Here is a 20,211-nt window from a genome sequence, read left to right as displayed (position 1 = left end):
CTGGAGGTATTACTCTTAAAGCTTGTTCATGTGCTTATAACCATGTGCTAGGATAATAATCTAATTGACTTCAGCATTCTGTTATTTCAGACATTTCCTTCTTCTACAATCCATACAAAAATGGTGTACAGTTCCCCAAACTTAAAGACGTCTGTGAAATCTGGTACAGGTTCTAAATCCCATGATGTTCAAGAGGCCCTTAAAAAGAAACAGGTAATTTTGTATACAGGCAGTCCCCAGGTTACTTACAAGATAGGGACTGTAGGTTTGTTCTTAAGTTGAATTTGTATGTAAGTCGGAACTGGTACATATTGTAGGGGAAACTCTAGCCAAACATTTCTCCAGAGCTCAGTTTTATTCTCCCACACCTCACTTCCCTCAGTCCTTTATTTTCAAGCTGAGGTGTCTGCTGAGAAAAGCCACTCTGCGTCTCTCTGGTCTGCTGGGGGGGGGCACTAGCTTCGTGTCTCCCTGGTCTGCTGAGGGGAAGCAGCTAGTGTGGGGTTGCCTCACCCCGTTTGTAAGTAGGGATCCGATGTAAGTCGGATCCATGTAACCCGGGGACTGCCTGTATTCATTTTTAATGGATATTATAAAAGTCAAGGTCCTTGTAAAGAAATGACCTCTTACATCAGCATATTTCCTGGGTGAGTGCATGTACCTGCAGTTTTTTTCTGAATTTCTCAGCTCATGGTGCCAGCTGACGGCCCCTGTGTTTGTCAGGTGGGTCTCTGATGAATCATTCCGCTGACCAAGTCACATGTAGTCCAGGCATGAAAACAGACAAATCTCTGTGGGGTTTACAATTCACAAAGCCTATCTCAAAGCCTTTAGTAATGTCCTGTAGCCTTCTACAGGCTCAGTCTTTTAGTCAATCCATCCAACAGGGCCCATCATGGCATCAGATTACTTTGCAAGTGTTCCTGCTCTGAAGTAGTGGTCTTGGGGATTCTTCTTTGCCTTCCCATGAGTCCTCAGTGACCTCAGGGTTTCCAGTTCAGCCACTCTTCTTGAACTCAGGTCACTGACCCCAGCTCTCCAGCAGATTGAGTCTCAGTTCAGCCCTTTCTAAGGTAACACTGTTGTACAGTCAGCCCTTTCTTCAGGAAGGATTTAGCCACTTCTCCAGTGGCTGATGGGAGGACCTTGGCCTGTCCACTACTCCAGATCTCAAACCAGGAACACCTCTAAATTGCAGCCTTGTGCCATGTTCTTTTTAGCTAATTGTATTTCCCTGGGCCACTTGCCTGTGGCCCTTATCTTGCATCACAGAGCCATCTAGGAGCACTTTGCTTGGCTCCTTCAGTCTCTGCTAGTAATTGTTTGCCTTGGCCCTTGTACCTCCTGCAGCCCCAGACTAAGCCAGCCCTTTGCACTCATTCTGGCTCTTTAGTTTCTGAGTTTGCTGGGCCCTGGCTGGCTGACCCCTTGCAGCTTTTTTGGGTATCTTGGAGGACTCTACAGCTCTTTTGGGGGCAGAGTATGGTAGAACCATGAGGCCTCCAGAAGGGGGCTTCAGGGCCTGATACACCTTGTCACATAGCTTTAACTTTCTTGTAGAGCAGTGAGCCATTCTGGGATGATTTGCCTCTTACAGTGAACCCACATTTTTTATTATAGACTTCCAGGTGGGCCCAGTGGTTTTCAAGAGTTCTTCCCCTTTGCAGTAAAGGGAGCGTATGGTTTTAAGTGTACAGTATTGCATTTTTTTTTTCTTTCCTGGAAATGCTCTCCTTATCAGAGTGTTTCCTCTCTTCTAAAGTTGTAAATTATCCTACTTGTTTGAGAGAATGTTTGTAAAAAGATGAAGTGGGATAGACAAATGTTTTCATTTAAGTGGTCTATGCTGTCACTTGTTTTGTGTGCATGTTGCAGCATTCACTTGGAGCAATTAGGTGTTAGTGACACAGTGAATCAGGATCAGAGCTTTTTTACTTTTGAGTAATGCACAGATCTTTAGTCTTCATTAGGGCTTTTTTATAAAGAAAAACCATAAAATCTCTGGCATTGTAGAAGGGGTGTTAGAAAAGCTGCCATTGACCTTCTTTGGGATGAAAGACTTACTGAATCCATCTTGCTGTCAAGTGTAGCATTGTATGTCAGTGCAGGACAAATGTGATATTAAATGGATGTTACTCTAGATCTCAGCTAAGACAAAGTGGTGTGGTTTTAATTTAGTTCTTCCTCCTCATCGTAACTTGAGTATGTCCAATAACTAACTGAAAGTATGTCCTTCTCATGTAGGAGGCAATGAAACTACAGCAAGATATGAGAAAAAAGAAGCAGGAGATGTTAGAAAAACAAATAGAATGTCAAAAGGTAATTCTGAAATTTTTTCTAGCTGTTGCATTCTGATTCCAGTGGGCACCAAAATTATTCAATTTGATTGTTTAAATCAGTGATCTCCAACTTTTTTAAGCACAAGATCACTTTGTTGAATTTAAGTGCCATCCAGGATCTACCTCACACCAAAAATACCCTTGCCCCACCTCATTTGTGCCCTTCTCCAGGGCCGCACCCCTGCTCACTCTATCCTCCCCTACTCCACCATCCTTCCTCCCTTTCATCAAGCAGAGGCAGAGGGTTGGAGCGCAGACTCTGGTCTCGGGTTAAGGGATTTGGAGTTGCTCTGATCTGAGCCTGGGGCAGGAAGTTGGAGTGCACGAGGGGGTTCAGGGTACAGGCTCTGTAAGGGAGTTTAGGTCTTGGGGGGGCTCAAGGCTAGGTCAGGGACTTGGGGTGCAGGAGGGGGTTTGGCTGGGGCAGGGGTTCAGGATGCAGGCTCTAGCTGGGCACTGCTTACCACAGGTGGTGCAGTGGGGCTAAGGCAGACTCAGCCATGCTCTGACGCTGTACCACTCTCAAAAGCAGCCAGCAAACTCCCTGCATCCCAGGCCCTGTTGTTCCCTCCTCCATTTTGTGGAGAGGGGGTACCCTGACATCAGCACTTCTTCCTCTTCCTGCCCTGCCCAACCCAGCAAGTGGGGGAATGTGGGGGCAGCTCTAAGGCAAAAGGCAGGAGGAGATGAGCAGCAGTGTAGGGACGGGCAGCTGAAGTGCCAGCATTTGATAGCCTCTTGGCCAAACCAGTCAAGATCACCTGTCAGAGGCTCCAGGATCTGCCAGTAGTTCCTGATTTACTGGTTGGTAACCACTGGTCTAAATTGTATCATCTTACTCAGTTTTTTTAAACCTATATAGATGTTGATATCTAAGTTGGAGAAAAATAAGGCCATGAAACCAGAGGAGAGGGCAGAACTAATGAAGACTTTGAAAGAGCTAACAGGAAAGATTTCTCAATTAAAGGATGAATTGAAAACTTCATCTGTATCTTCTACACCATCTAAACTGAAGTCCAAGACAGAGGTGTGTGCATTATCCTGCTTCTGTACATGAGGGAGAGAGATTATGTTAATAATGATATGAAATAAATCATTACTGGGATTTTTAGCAAGCTGTGTAATAGTAGTCTTCAGGTTTACTTTCTCACCTACTCTTTTAGTGTGGATAATTAAGCATGGGTATAGAACAAAGGGGGAAGCTTTACTATGTTTTACAACACTGGTACATAGAGAACTGGTATACGTAGTTACAGTAATTTGAGCATATTTCAAACCTTAGTTGATTACAGACATTGCTTGAATGTCAGCTTCTAAAATACATCACATTAGTTCTGAAAAGAAATCAAATTGTGTAGTCAATTTAATCATTAGTATTTCTTATCAATCCTGTTCTTTGAGTCCTGAATGTGAACTATGTCATGTTACTCAGTATTTGCCGGTTTGTCCTGCATGAATTATACCAGTAAGGTATTGATTACTTTTCTAGCTCAATAACATGTAATATCAATGTTAAGCATTAGGGGTACTGTTTTAATTGCAGACATTTGTAAAGGTCCATATTGTAAAGGTTTAAGCAAAAGCCTTAGGTGCAAGAACTAGGGATGTAAATGGTTAACTGGTAAGTCTCACCCTTAATGGGTGAAGTTTATTGGTTCCAGTTAACTGGTAGGAGCTGGTAGTTACATTTTCAAATGATTTTTACATCCCTAGCAAGGACAAAGAGATTAGTGTGGATACAAATGACTACTAATTGATACTCCCACAAGCGGTAAAACTGTCCTCCTTCAGCATTGCGAATAAAATCCTTTCTTACCTGTGAAAACATTAAAAAACCCAAAAACCTTAACTGTGATCCTTATAACCAGATACCTACTGATATGTATAAGCATGAGCAAATTTATCAACTCCAATAGAAAAGAGCTTTTGAACCAAGTAATTCAGTGGTCATCTGAGAAGAGCTCACTAAAATCCTAGTTTGCTTGTCCAAAGGATCTTTACCAACCTGACATTTGTACTTAGGAAAGGAATTTTAAATCTTTTCTCTTCAGAGTTGAATACATTTTCTTTTACTGGGCACAAACATTGGACTTAGGGAGTAATATGGATATTGAGGGGTTTTCCTAATGGTAGTGGCTAAAGAAAATGGAATAAAAGGCATTAAGAAATACTAATATCCACATTTTTTTAAGGCACAAAAGGAGCTCTTGGATGCAGAACTGGACTTTCATAAAAGATTGTCTTCTGGAGAAGACACAACAGAGTTGCGGAAAAAGCTCAGTCAACTACAGGTTGAGGTGAGTTTGTAAGGAGTTGTTGCCCCAGTGCTTCATATCTGTTACATACAGTTTTCAGCTCCCATGAAAGCTGAAGATTATTTTGCCCATCATGTTCCTTTCCTTTTGATAGGCGGCTCGCTTAGGTATCTTGCCTGTAGGTCGTGGAAAGGTGGTATCCGTTCAGGGAAGAGGAAGAGGAAGAGGTCGTGGTGGGAGAGGAAGGGGCACGTTGAATCATATGGTGGTGGATCACCGCCCCAAAGCTCTAACTGTCGGTGGCTTTGTAGAAGAGGAGAAAGATGAATTGTTACAACACTTCTCTGTAAGTCAGCATATGAATAGTTAAAAATTTAACTGAAAAACAGTAGTTGTGAATTTTTTGCATCGCAGATACAAGACCTGGTTTTACTTTATTGTCTTCAGATGGAGGAGCTCAAAGTAAGTTTTACCTCCTATCCCCTTCCTCATCTTGAAGATATGTGTGAATCTTTATTCATATTTCCATAATAAACAAGTCTTATCACTATCCCAAAATCATAGAACTAGTATAGTATATAATTTGGTTTTCCAAAATTGGGATTTGGATTACTAAATATACCTACACTTGGCAAAGTTCACTTTAGTAATTTCAGTGGATATTGATATTTAAGTGTGTGTGTGTGTGTGTGTGTGTGTGTGTTTTATATATATATATATAATATATGGATGTATCTTTTTATCAGTTTTTACGTTTTCACAGTTGGTTGCAGGAAATTATGGATGTACAAGAGGTCCCCGTGGAACTCCATGCTTGGTCTTGGTGCTATCCTGGCGCCTAGATCGGAGATTTTGAAGCAGTTCCTGTGGGGGCTGCAAATGCACAGTGCGAACCAGTGTGCGCCATGCCAGTAGGCGCTGCCCATGCATGGCCTGAACCCTCCAGTTCTTTTCAGCTGCCCTCGGTCTGAGACTGAGCTCTGCAGTTGTCTGCCTTATTTCACACTTTTGAAATCCTTCTTAGTCATTAGTCAGTTATTAGTCACTTAGTGTTGTTTTCTTAATTATCTTGTTCAGTGTTTCCCAATTTTATTTGGCCTTGGAACACTCTTAAATTCGAAAGAATTTTGTGGAACCCCTAATAAGTCTTATACGGAGCTGAAAAAGCAGACCTTACTTATTTGTGGATAATAAACAAATGCTAAACAAGATCATGAGATCAACATTTAGTTTCATTGCACATATTTAAAAACAAAAATCACATTTAATGTGTACCAAAAATAAAGCTAACAAACTAATATCCATTATATTGGCAGTTGTCAGTGCAAAGAGTGGTTTTTCTTCTTTTCTTGGCAAATTCTTTTTATATTTGGTTTAATACTGAAAGTTGGATTCGCATATCTGGTCGGCATTCAGTCAATTTCTGTATTTCATTTTTGTTGCTGCCTAATTTGAGATCCCACTTTTGCACAAGTATGCGCTGGATGAGGGTAACAAATGACGAATTGCACATCTTGATAAAGCTGAATATTCTTGACATAAGCCGCCTCAAATTGTAATCAGAGAAACTTCTTTAAATTTTTTTTATTATTTGGCCATATGAAACGATTTCGATCAGCTTCGACTTTGTCCAGTGTGGTGCTAGTATATTTGTATTCAGTCACCCACATGATCCACGCTCCCTGAGAGTGAGTACTGTGATTTATGGTGGTATATAACAGGGGATTGCACTACTGACTGACTGCATGAGCAATGCTGAGTGGTGATATCATCGTCCTTGCTCTCTGGCTAAGCTGGCATTACACAGGGACACTTATTGTGGCAAACACAAATGAAAATTGTTTTCAATTAAATTCATAAATGCTTAATATTATTTTTTTAATCATAAAATGTTATTGTAATGGAATTTTCTCACGGAACTCTTATTTTCACTTTGCATAAGTCCGGGGGTCCGTGGAAAACCATTTGGGAAACACTGATCTAGTTAGTTACTTGTAGTTCATTTGGGGGGTGGGAGGGGAACATCATGCTGAGTTCTCCAGATTTCAAATGTTGCGCCTCCTGCAGAGAACAATCTCCATTTCTAACAGATACTCACACTGCATCAGTTTTTTAGCAGAGTACCATTCTTCCCAAAATTGTCTCCACTGGCCAAACTCAAGGCAAGAACTTGCAGGGACAGGGACCTTCATCTGAAGCTGATCTTCTGGGGAAAAAAAATGCGCATCCTGCCTCGAAGCCAGGAGTTCAACCTAGGGAGCTATGATCTCCCTCAGGGCAAAAGGCACCAAGAAAGAGGAGTTCCTCATCACAAGCCCTCCTCCTGAAAGGAGTCTCCTCCCAGATCATCAGTACAAAGGTTCTGCATCAGTATTTTTAATGCTCTGGGTACCTCAGGCATTGCGGCACTGTTGACCACGCCAACTGCAAAGGGTACAGACACCATCCTGTGGCCGCTCTGGTACATCTTAAAGTACTGTTGACTACATTGGTACTGTCACATCCACTATTGGTTGGTACCAACAACTATAGCAGCACCACCACTACTGGCACCGCTGGTTTGCTCAATGGCACCATCTACTTCCTTTGCACTGATGGTGTCCATTCGCTCCTCAACACTGTTGGCACCGACCAGAGTAGCAGCACCAGTCTTATATTCAGTACCTCCAACTTACTAGCAGTCGCTTCCATCTGTACCAAACACACCATCGGCAATGTACAAACTAACATTGCAGACTCTGGCACCGATCCTTTCAGTACCATTGCTGTACATGTGATATGCTGACCTAACAGTGACGTTTCCCCTCAGTCACCACTTTTTGACAGTTTTGCCGGCAGGGGTGGCCCGAGGCCAGCTGCAGCAGCTGGCGCCCCAGATGGAACGCGTGATCGGCGCCCCCGCCTGCAGGGCCATGAATGGGCTGACGTCATTGGCAGGTGCCCCGGGCGGTGGCGGCTGAGTCCACCTATAGCCACGGGCTGCCCCTGTTTGCCGGTACCAACTATATCACATGTCCCTGGTGCCATTACAGTACTCCAGCAGAGAAGAGGAAGGTGAACAAGCCTCCTCTTCCCCGTACTGCAGTCCTTGAATACAATATTATAAACCCCACTATGACCCATGGGATGTTCCCTCTCCCCCCCCCCGGTATGGACAACACTAGATGCCTCCTCCAGTACCGCATCCTGTACAGTGGCCATACAGGAGACACCATAGTATGCACCCGAGCCCCCACAAAGAGGCTATTTCTGTTGCACCGATGAGATTGTGAGTGGTGTAACAGCCAGACCCTCAAGTGCCTCAAGCAATGGAGGAGTCACCTCCTGATACATCACCACATACCAATTCATGGTTTTTGGTCCATCTTCAGCCATGGATTTTAATGAGCTCTTTAAGAGAGTTGAAGTTGAGCTTAAAATTGCTACGGAGGAAGTCTCTGACCTCAGCACAAGCTCACTGATATGCTCCAATCCTCGCCATCTTCCAAAATTGCCCTCCCCAGCAATCCCGCCATTTTGGATCCAGCCAATGCAATCTGACATACTCCTGTAGCTGTCCCACCTTAGTGCAAGCAAGCGGATAAGAAATACTATATACCTGCCAACACCCCAAAATTTCTCTTTTCTGATCCCACACCAAACTCCTTAGCAGTAGAAGCTGCACATCACTTTCGCACCACTCCAGAAGATAAAGACCTCTTGGGTATACTTCTGCAACTTTACAGTTCAGAATTTCAAACTAATCAGCCTTTCTAGGGAAATATGGCTTTCGCAATTACACCAAACTCATGGACTTTGTGAACGACATTTCTGAGGCAAAGAGATCTCAATTTGCTGCCATAGTATCTGAAGGACACGTCATTTCCTGTCAGCCTTCCAGGCAGCACTTCATGCTGCTGATACTGCAGTGAGGACCATGACCACCTGCCATTTGATCATGCGAAGCTATTTGTGGCCAAAACCAATGAAGTCCTTAACACCATGAAGGACACTCACACTGCTCTACTCTCTACATATTGTGGATGCATACAACGGCCAACAGGCGTAGACAGTACTGGTACCAGCCCTGTCAACGGCCATGCTACCCTGCGTATCTCAACCAATGGCAGGATAACAACCCCAATAGGAACCAAACTTGGCCTCCGAGACTAAGACAGTCGTTGGGCTCAGCCCCCTCAACTGCCATCAGCCAACAAACAAATTTGAAGGCTTGGTCAAGAGCCCGGGAAAACCCCCTACAAGTTTCAATACCAAGGACAACCCCACACACTTTGCAAATTTGTCTCCTCTCATTCTACCACCAGTGGGCTTCCATCACCTCAGACAAATGGGTGTTCAACATCATTTTGTCCGGTTACACCATCCCATTCCTTTCCAAGCCTCCTATCCACCCTCTTACTCCATCCCTCTTCCGGGACACCTCTCGTGACACCCTGCTCCAACAAGAGGTGCTGCACTTATTAGATCTAGGGGCTGTAGAACTGGTCCTACATCAGCACAGAGGCTTCTAGTCCCGTTACTTTTTAACTCAGACATTGGGGCTGCGTCTAGACTGGCAAGAGTTTGTGCAAAAGCAGCCACTTTTGCACAAAATCTTGCCGTCTGTCTACACTGGCCCCGAGTATTTGCACAAGAACACTGACTTTGTACTGTACAAAATCAGTGGGTCTCACGCAAATACTCCGACACTCCCACTCAGGGATAAGCCCTCTTGCGCAAGTATTCTTGCGCAAGAGGGCCAGTGTAGACAGCCAAGTTGATTTCTTGTGCAAGAAAGCCCGATGGCTAAAATGGCTATCAGAGCTTTCTTGCGCAAGACAGCGTCTACACTGGCATGGATGCTTTTGCGCAAAAGCTAGTCTTTTGCGCAAAGGCACATGCCAGTATAGATGCTCTCTTGCGCAAATACTTTTAACGGAAAAACTTTTCCGTTAAAAGTATTTGCGTAAAATCATGTCAATCTAGACGCAGCCCGGGAGACTGGAGATAAATTCTAAATCTGTGCAATCTGAACAAATTCATCAAGACACCACACTTTTGCATGGTCACTTTATATGCCATTAGCCCAGCATTGCAACAAGGGAACTGGTTTTCAGCCCTCGACCTCTGAGATGCTTATTTTCATATTCTGAGATATCCTGCCCACAGAAGAGTCCTAAGATTCATGGTAGATCCAGATCACTACCAATACCAGGTCCTACCTTTTGGCCTGTCTACAGCGCCTTGAGTTTTCTCCGAAGTGCTCACTGTAATCACAGTGCATCTTCATTCCATGGGAATAATCATAGTCTTCTGTCTCAATGACTGTCTTAGAATCCTAGAATAATAGGACTGGAAGGGACCTCAAGAGGTCATCGAGTCCAGCCCCCCGCCCTCAAGGCGGGACCAAGCTCTGTCTACACCATCCCTGACAGATGTCTATCTAACCTGTTCTTAAATATCTCCAGAGAGGGAGATTCCACCACCTCCCTTGGCAATTTATTCCAATATTTGACCACCCTGACAGTTAGGAATTTTTTCCTAATGTCCAATCTAAACCTCCCCTGCTGCACTTTGAGCCCATTACTCCTTGTCCTGTCCTCAGAAACCAAGAGGAACAAATTTTCTCCTTCCTCCTTGTGACACCCTTTTAGATATTTGAAAACCGCTATCATGTCCCCCCCCTTAATCTTCTTTTTTCCAAACTAAACAAGCCCGGTTCATGAAGCCTGGCTTCATAGGTCATGTTCTCTAAACCTTTAATCATTCTTGTCGCTCTTCTCTGTACCCTTTCCAATTTCTCCACATCTTTCTTGAAATGTGGCGCCCAGAACTGGATACAGTACTCCAGCTGAGGCCTAACTAGTGCAGAGTAGAGCGGCAGAATGACTTCACGAGTTTTGCTTACAACACACCTGTTGATACAACCTAGAATCATATTTGCTTTTTTTGCAACAGCATCACACTGTTGTCTCATATTCAACTTGTGGTCCACTATGACCCCTAGATCCCTTTCTGCCATGCTCCTTCCTAGACAGTCACTTCCTATCTTGTATGTATGGAACTGATTGTTCCTTTCTAAGTGGAGCACTTTGCATTTCTCTTTATTAAACCTCATCCTGTTTACCTCTGACCATTTCTCTAACTTGCTAAGGTCATTTTGAATTATGTCCCTATCCTCCAAAGAAGTTGCAATCCCACCCAGTTTGGTATCATCTGCAAACTTAATAAGTGTACTCTCTATCCCAATATCTACATCATTGATGAAGATATTGAACAGTACGGGTCCCAAAACAGACCCTTGAGGAACTCCACTTGTTATCCCTTTCCAGCAGGATTTAGAACCGTTAACAACAACTCTCTGACTACGGTTATCCAGCCAATTATGCACCCACCTTATCGTGGCCCTATCTAAGTTATATTTGCCTAGTTTATCAATAAGAATATCATGCGAGACCGTATCAAATGCCTTACTAAAGTCTAGGTATATGACATCCACCGCTTCTCCCTTATCCACAAGGCTCGTTAGCTTTCTTTGATAAGATATCAGATTAGTTTGGCATGACTTGTTCTTCACAAACCCATGCTGGCTATTCCCTGTCACTTTATTACCTTCCAAGTGTTTGCATATGATTTCCTTAATTACCTGCTCCATTATCTTCCCTGGGACAGACGTTAAACTGACCGGTCTGTAGTTTCCTGGGTTGTTCTTATTCCCCTTTTTATAGATGGGCACAATATTTACCCTTTTCCAGTCTTCTGGAATCTCCCCTGTCTGCCATGATTTTTCAAAGATCATAGCTAAAGGCTCAGATACCTCCTCTATCAGCTCCTTGAGTATCCTGGGATGCATTTCATCAGGACCCGGTGACTTGCTGACATCTAACTTTCCTAAGTGATTTTTAACTTGTTCTTTGTGTATCCTATCTTCTAAACTTACCCTCTCTCTGCTTGTATTCACTACGTTAGGCACACCTCCAGACTTCTCGGTGAAGACCGAAACAAAGAAGTCATTGAGCATCTCTGCCATTTCAAAGTTTCCTGTTACTGCTTCTCCCTCCTAACTAAGCAGTGGGCCTACCCTGTCCTTGGTCTTCCTCTTGCTTTTAATGTATTTATAAAAGGTCTTCTTGTTTCCCTTTATGCCTGTAGCTAGTTTGATCTCATTTTGTGCCTTTGCCTTTCTAATCTTGCCCCTGCATTCCCGTGTTGCTTGCCTATATTCCTCCTTTGTTAGTTGTCCTAGTTTCCATTTTTTATATGACTCCTTTTTTATTTTGAGATCATGCAAGATCTCCTTGTTAAGCCAAGCTGGTCTTTTGCCATATTTTCTATCTTTCCTACACAGCGGAATTGTTTGCTTTTGGGCCCTTAACAACGTCCCTTTGAAATACTTCCAACTCTCCTCAGTTGTTTTTCCCTTCAGTCTTGCTTCCCATGGGACCTTACCTACAAGTTCTCTGAGCTTCTGAAGGCTTCATCACAGATAGTCCGCACACATGACTGCAATATCCATACAGTGCTTTCAAAATGTAGGCATTAGAATAAAGAGAAAAGTCTTCTATCCACTCTTCCCAGAGAATACAATTTATCTGGGCCCACCTAGATTCCATGGCAGCTCGAGCTTATCTACCTCACAAAAGGGTCCTCACTATTCAAACATTGGCCAAAATGATTTATTTCTCCTCTTGCACTACAGCCAAGGACTGCCTATAACTTCTTGGTCACATGGCAGCTATGACCTTTGTACTATCACTTGCCCGACTTCACATGTGCTGCCTACAGGTTTGGTTTTCCATGGTGTACAAGTCCCTAAGACACTCCATGTCATGCGAAACCAGCCAATCTTTGCATGGGCGTTCCATTTCTTCAGCATTCCTCCTGGTGCACAATTACAACAGACGCTTCGCTCACTGTCTTGCTTTAAATTTGGTTGAGGGAAATTATTTTTCATCAGTTTGTGTGTGTATGGTGAACTTGATATTTACTGGATAAAAATTTAATCCTTCAAAGCCCAAATATAACACTTGCCATATCTGATGTATCAGCACTGCAGTTTCTATGGATGTCCAATTTAGTTGATTTGTCCAAACACCCTCCTCCCTGAATTTTTCTCTACTTAAACACTTGAAATAAACCTCTTGTAGTGAATAAGTCTGTGGAGTGTGGGTGTGTATAATCCACATTGTTCTTCAGATATATCAACATCTTCATCCACATGATTTTCTCCCAGTAAGCATTTTTCCATATGACACTTCATTCTTGCAACTAAGCCTTGCATCATCATCTTGTACTGTTTATACTTGACGCATCTTCCTTTCTTACCCAGGGAACGAATTTCTTCAAGATACTATCAGGTAGTGTCTCTCTTGAGCCCAGAAACCATGACAGTTTGTCTATGGCAGAAGTGTGGAAGAACACAGGAAGCTCTGTGTGTGATGAATGTCTTTCCTTTCTTTTTCCAGTTCTCTCCTTTCTATGCCGCCTTTGTCTTTTCCTATATATTGTGTCTGTGTCTTTAAGATAGTGACTTAATTAACTCTACTGCCATGCTTGGCCCAGGTCCACCACCATATACGCACAGAACAAAAAAATGCTTTATAGACCATGTCTTTCTTTGCATTTGTTACTTTAGCCTGCTGAGAAACAGAAAGTGAAAGCCCAATTCGTTCAAGAAGCAAGAGCCAGTAGTTAGGCTAGGCAAACTAGAGACAGAAATTCATTTTTATGTGATTGTAAGTGTAGGTGTAGCATGTTTGTGATGAGAATTAATTATAACTGTTATTTTTAAACAAGACATTTAGTATTGTATTGATTTTTAAAATTAAAAATATGTAAATTTAAAAAATATTTAAAAGCATTCATTTTTATCCATCCTGTTCATTAGTTACAAAATGCAAACTTCTGATTGATCTAGTGATTATGGATTGATTAAGCTTCTGTTTTTCTGGCAAAGTGCTGTGGAGGTAGAATACTTAGCAGGGTGTGCTTTGTAGCTAGACTATTTCCTTTTTCAAAGTAATGAACTTCAAAAAGAACTACTTTGAGACTAGAGAAGGTATGTGACGCAGAAGGTGTAGGGGCGTGTGTGTGTGCGTGTGCATGTATAGGATACATTGGGGGGGAGAATTCTTAATTCTCTGGTAAGTGAAGACCCCATTTTGTGTGTGGGGAGGGTCTGTGTTCCTAGTTGAGCGGTGAATTTTAAAAGCATGTAATTTGTTTATTTCTTTGGAGACAGGCTCCAGGCTATATAGCACAGCTGAATGGTAAAGCTATGACACCTTTCTGGCCTCAAGCTCTCTTCTTAACACCAAAAAGCCATATTTAAATTTCAGATTTGAATAGACCCATGTGATAATGTGATGGTTTGACCTACTAGTACACCTGTTTAATGGTGGATTTTTTCTTATTGTACACCTATTTCACAGAAATTTGGAGATATTGAAGACCTCCAAGAAGAGGAATCTCCCTTAAGTGTCGTTCTGACTTTTAAGTCCCGGTCAGAAGCTGAAAATGTAAGTTCAGTAAGAGTTCCCTTACTGTGGCTTTAGGATAAGAATTCTACTTTTTCCTAAAATGTACTAGATGAACTTTCTTCAGGGTGCTTTGTTCCATACCAGTCTGGAATAGACAATGTGGATATTTGTTGCCATTAGGTAAATTGTAGGTGAACTCAGTATTAGCAGAGATTCAATGCAAGAATCTTCCAACCAAGCAATCCTTCAGCCCTGTTACTGTTCCCAGAGAGCCACTTTGCATACAGTGACTCAGCCTATTAAGCGCTGTATTGAAGTTGCTGCTCAGAAATAGTTTGTAGGAGTGGGAGGTGGTAGTTGTGTAGCATAAATCTGGAAAGTGTACACTGACACTTTTTTGAAAGGGATCACCTCTTCTGATTAAAATATTTAGCTTGCTTTTGGTTACTTTGTTTCTTAACTTTTATGAACCATATGTTTTCATTCCCTTTTAAAACACATCTAAAATAAAAACCTAGGCTGCTAACCAAGGATCAAGATTCAAAGACCGAAGACTACAGATATCATGGCACAAACCGAAGGTACCTTCTGTGTCCACAGACATTGAGGAAGAAGAGTCCAAGGAAGAGGTACTGTAGTATATTGGAATAGTGATTTATCCATTTTCACAGGATTCCTAGTACAGTAGGAGTTTTGGTTGTACACAAGGTTTTCTCTATTTGCTGTCTCAAGATATTGTGGCAAACTTTACAGTATTTCTTACAAGATAGAAATGTTGAAACCTTACTCAGATATTGCACCTGTGCATGCATCCTTGAGAGCAATTGGTATTTTTGAGTAAAATATGTATAAGTGTATAAACTATCAGGACCAAAAAGCAGTTGAGTTCTCTGTGTGCTGATTGCTAAAGATACACATCGCAAGTTCTGATAATGAGGTAAATCTCTTCGTTTCTAGTACCAGATTGATTGCTGTTTGTTTGTTTTGCCTGTTTTGGGCACTTATAAATGGTGGGTGGGTAAACAAACTTTCTGGATAAACAAACTTGCCTTAACCTGGTCTGCCAATGAAAGTACTTGTTTCAGAAAACCAACTATAGTTAATAAAGGCTTCTCAGATGCAGTGTAGTATTAGATTTCTAAACTAAATGTTGATTCCTTTCTGCCCTTTTTTCCCCCTAACAATGGGGCAAAATTCTTTATAAATTTTGGTAGAAATAATTGTTCACATCTCAAGATGATCTTATCCCTTTGACTTGTAAATTACTAGATATTTGCAAGGTGTCTGGCTGTGGGGAGCAGGCTGGGGGCAGGGAGTCAGGCCAGGAGGGAGGGGGCAGGAGCAGGTTGGCGGTGTGGGGTCTCAGTGGAAGGGGTGAGTGAGAGGGCTGGGAGTGTGGGATCTCACCAGGCCGAGCAACCCTGGGTCTCTGCCTCCTGGGCCATGATTGCCCCATCTCTACTCCTCCCCTCCTCCCCCCCACTCCGAGCCACTGGTTTTGAGACTGCTCCAGCCTCTGAGGAGGGGCCAACACTGTCCCTGTTCCTCCCCCTTTCCCCGGCCAGCCCTGGCTCTTAACCCACCCCTCCTCCTGCTGTGGAGGGCTGGGCCAAGGCCACCCAGCTGCTGGAGAGGGGGTCGAGGCCACCCTGGTTCTCCTTCTTTCCAGCCAATCCTGGCTATTCTCCTCCACTCCCTCCTGGCCAAGGCCGCACCAGCTATGGCTCTCCTCCTGACTGCTGGGGATGGGAGGGCTGGGCTGGGGCAGCAGGCACAGCCCCAGCTCTCCACAGGAGAGGAGCAGGCTGGGAGTGGGTGGGACTTGGCTCCTGTGTTCCACAGGAAAATTTTTGAGAGAGTGTGTGCTTCCTCAGACCAGCATGCCATCCTAAACCAAGCAATAATTAAGTGAGATAATTGTTCACGTCGCTTGACAGGGTGGGATATGACATATTGTTTAACCAAACCATAATAGGAATATTACAAATGTATTCCACCTGTAGTAAATAATTGTTTCCCTTAAATGAAAACAATGCTACTGTTTTTTTTGCAACATACTTGTGTTATTGAGGAAGGGACACAGCTTCTTCTTTAGAGTCAATGCATTGTATTTGCATGTTACATGGGGAATTTAGAAGCCATTATGTAAACCAAACCCTAAAATAATATCAAGACACTGCTGTGGCAACTGCTTTTTATAGCAATTTGCCTTTTGCGTATAGAAGTGCATTAATGTGTCATCTCTAAAACCAGACTACAATTTTGTTTTCATCCAGGAGACTGAAACCTCAGATTTATTTTTGCATGAAGATGATGACGATGATGATGAAGATGAAGATGAATCCCGTTCTTGGAGAAGATGAAACTTGATTTGGAATTGTATAGTTTTAGGAATATAGTTTGAACTGCAACTTTTAAAAAAATATATTTAAAAAGTTGATGAGCCAAAAAATTTTACTTTCTTTTCTTTGCAAGATACACATAGATTTAAAGTGAAAACAAGTTTGTGATACGAACATGTCAGATACTTATCTGTGATACTAGGTTAGCCCAAGGCCCAGTGACTTTTTGCAGAGTTATAAAGATCATCAGTGGTAGCGGTCTTCCTATGGAGAAGAAACTCATCAATATTGACAAGCCCTTTTTTTCATGCCGCCTGTATTATCTTTTTTTAACGTTTTGCTTTATTATATATAAATGAAAAGATGTTACAGGTTTTATTTAGTAATATTTTAGGATTGCAGGGGAGAGCTGCAGACACATTTTCATTGTGTCAATTGCTTCATGCTTGCTAACTCCAAAAGTGTAGCATTTTTTTACATGTGGAGACAGCTATTACAGGAAATATTTGTGTCTGAATTCATGTTTTCTTCAAGATCTGTTTTGAGAGCCACACAAAGCGTCAGTATAGAAGACCCCAACTTTTCTGTATTTTACTGTTTCGTCTTCTGTTTCCTCTTGCATACTTTAACAGGGTATTAGTATGATACTGCCTGGTGCTAGTTCACTGTAAATTGCTTTAAATCCTATTTCACTGTGAAACATTAGCAGTGACACTGATATCTGGGTCACTAGCATATTGTTTCCATTCTTTCACTGTCGGTGTGAGTTCCTTCCTACAGCTTAAATACAAATTTCATGCTTAACGCAGGCTGTTGATGTATTGCATTGTCAGTATTGGTAAATGTCAATCCTGTAAAATTGTATAGAGTTCTAAAATAATCACCCATGAGAACAGTCTTCTCCCACTATCCCATCACACCATAATGTGACCAGATCTGTCACTTCTATTAATAATCAGGCCAAACCCATACAGTATTCAAAATAAGATTGGATATTTTTTTTTCTGCCCCATCAAAAGTAAATATCCCACTCAGAGGTTTATACTATACCAGCACTTTAAGTGATATTCTTAAGACTAGTGTTTAAAACTCACTTTAATATATAAATACAAATAGTTTTTCTAAAGTGCAGTTTAATTAAAAACACATTATGAAATTTTCAGTTGTCTTGGTCTCTATGCTATTTTAAAACAAAACAAACACCAAAAAAATAATGGTGGTGATTGCGATAGAAATGGGACTAATAAATTTAGACCCTTGAGAGCCATAGATCTTCATAACTCTGTTATGTGGGTCTTGGTGTTCATGAATATAAATACATTGTTCAGTATGCTTTTTCCTTTTTTCTATATCCATCTGTACTGTACACTCTGTAGAGTAGGAGTTCTCTGTTATGTAAGTAGCCGTGTAAAATTATGTCTTTGTATTCTGAATGTCAGTTTGGAGGAGCAGAGCAAACATACTGCACCAACTGCTGGGATACTTAACAGCTTTGTTACATACATGTACCAAATTCATACATTCTTGGCTTTCGAAATGATATATTGCTTTCAGAGATTTAGCACACCCAGAGTATTTGGCAACTGGTTCCTGATTCAAAGTACTCACAACATGTACCAGAAACTTTAATTTAGGCTGAACGAAGCAAGTTACTTGAAGTCACATTCTTTCAGGTTGCCCCTTGTATGCTTCCTCTCCATTGAAGTATCCCTTTGCTGTGATTACGTGTAAAAGAAGCAACAATTTGATTGCTTAAAGTTTGTGTCAGTTGGAGGGAATATGTCCTTCAATATTCCCCCCCCCCCCCCTTCATATTAAGACTTCCAATTTCAAATTAAATACTGCATTCCTAAATGCTGCGTTTTAAATTTAATTTATAAAGGAATGATGAGAAAGATTAATACTTTGAACCTAGAAGACTAATCCTTGCTCTTCTCCTACCACCGCTCATTTTCTTAATGTCTGTGGCTCAGTGTATATTTTGAAAGATCCGGAACAGCAAATGTTTGAGTCCTGATGGTTTAAAAACTGCTAGCGGGAACAAAGGATTTATATATTTTTTGTACAGAGTTTTTTCTTAAGCTGTATCATTTTGTAAATATTTTGCTTTTTTGTGTACTAAAAACTACCAGCGTATAGATTTCAATAAGAATTGTTGTATTTTTGTATTTGGAAACTGAAGATTACAGTGAATGAATGAAGCTGTAAGAGAAATGTCAGTAGCCTTTGACACAGTTAAATAGATTGGGGTTTCCTTTTCATATGGTTTTAAACTCTAAAAGGATACACCTGATTGACACATTTTGGTCAGATAATACTTTTGCACTTCCTCCTATGTATTGGCTTTGTTAGTTGGGTGAGATAGGTGAGAGGAAAGGGTGGAAGTTGTAGTTAATGGGCCTTGGAGAGATTTATCTAAAATTTCCTTTGGTATATACATTGGTAGGTAGCCTTACGTAAATCCTCAAGTCACATCCCAAACAGGGCTTCTAAGTGTTGAAGCATAAAAGTGAGTTGTGCTTCTGAAATTAGCTTCTGTATTAAAAACATGCTATTATATTATTTTGGAGTATAAGTGATGGGCATCGTAACAATAACTGGTTTAATTTGGTATTTAAAGAGTAGGAAAGCTGTTTAAAAAATACCTTCATTTTGCCAAAGCTAGATCTCTCTCCTTGTGTTGTATTTTAGGGCTTAGTAGGTAATACTAAATTTGTTTATTTTAAGAAGGTAATTGAGAGTGAACATTTTTATGGTAATGTTTTATTTTTATTATGAAATTATACTGTACACCTTTAGAAAGTACAGTTGACATAATTCATAATCATATATATACACCATAGAAAATTTAAAAATAAAATGTTACCACACTAAAGCCTAGTTTACAGACAATACAACTGTAAATGCTAAACATTAAACCTTGGAATGAAGAATTATTCTTCATTCCTGTATCATCAAATTAAGTTCTGAAGTATAACAGCCCATGAGCTGAAAAGAGTAATTTGAAAACACATGCCCATTTGTGATGAAAATGTTTCAACAGTTTTTAACAAAATCATGTGAAAAGGAATATAAGTTCCTCTTGTTGTATAGTAAACTTGTACTATAGTTTTTACAAAATTGTGAACTTGTGTAATAGTAAAATAGGAGATATTGTTGAATTTCTAACTGTTTATACATTTAAATTCATATATGTAATGTTTGTTTTATTGATTACAATCTGAATTTCTAAAATGCATGTTGACTTTTTGCAATAAAGATATAATATGGAATGGTTCAAGATTTACAAAAACAAAAAAGAAAAAGCTACCAATAACGCTAACTTAAAAAAATTGGAAAACTGAAGAACCATTCCAAAAAATTACAACCATCACAAAAAGAGCTATATCACTTTTCTGAAAAAAGTGTGTGTGTGTGTGTGTGTGTGTGTGTGTGTGTGCGCGCGCGCGCCCTGTATGTGCAGGCTCTTGCTTGCTTTATAATTCAAGTTAACAAATATTGCTGAAACAGCTTGAGAGAAGATACACTTTCTGTGTGGAGAGTATTACAGGTCTTTAAGAGCCAATATGAAGTAATGTGGTCAGCAAACTGTGAGTATATTTGTGTTTTTGCAGAAAATGGCAAAGCATTTCATATCTTTCATATAAAGGATAAACTAATTATTTTAGTGCACTTGTGCACTGAACAAAATGAATTCAAATCCATCGATCTTTTGGAACAACTGAAAATACAATAGTCAGATAAAACTACAATGTGCCAATTGTAAAATCAAATTAGAATGAGCTAATGCAGAGTGAGAACCATTGTTGGTCTCATT

At 41.0% G+C, this 20,211-nt stretch overlaps 1 protein-coding gene across 3 annotated transcripts in view; it reads left to right on the top strand.

Moving 5' to 3' along the window:
• Positions 1-19,761, top strand: part of RBM27 (RNA binding motif protein 27) — a 49,686-nt gene extending 29,925 nt beyond the window's left edge. For all 3 annotated transcript variants that reach the window (XM_006128557.4, XM_006128556.4, XM_006128558.4), the window contains 8 exons: positions 91-213; positions 2,245-2,319; positions 3,202-3,366; positions 4,532-4,636; positions 4,749-4,940; positions 14,005-14,091; positions 14,571-14,681; positions 16,329-19,761. In XM_006128557.4, the coding sequence (XP_006128619.2) occupies positions 91-213; positions 2,245-2,319; positions 3,202-3,366; positions 4,532-4,636; positions 4,749-4,940; positions 14,005-14,091; positions 14,571-14,681; positions 16,329-16,415 (945 nt within the window). In that variant the 3' untranslated portion in view covers positions 16,416-19,761. The remainder of the gene's footprint in view (positions 1-90; positions 214-2,244; positions 2,320-3,201; positions 3,367-4,531; positions 4,637-4,748; positions 4,941-14,004; positions 14,092-14,570; positions 14,682-16,328) is intronic.
• The last annotated feature ends 450 nt before the right edge of the window (positions 19,762-20,211 follow it).

Source organism: Pelodiscus sinensis, chromosome 17 (assembly GCF_049634645.1).
Source record: "Pelodiscus sinensis isolate JC-2024 chromosome 17, ASM4963464v1, whole genome shotgun sequence".
In the NCBI taxonomy this organism is placed as follows: domain Eukaryota; kingdom Metazoa; phylum Chordata; order Testudines; family Trionychidae; genus Pelodiscus; species Pelodiscus sinensis.
The sequence above is the reverse complement of the archived record's forward strand: the minus strand, read 5'-3'. Positions and strand labels throughout refer to the sequence as shown.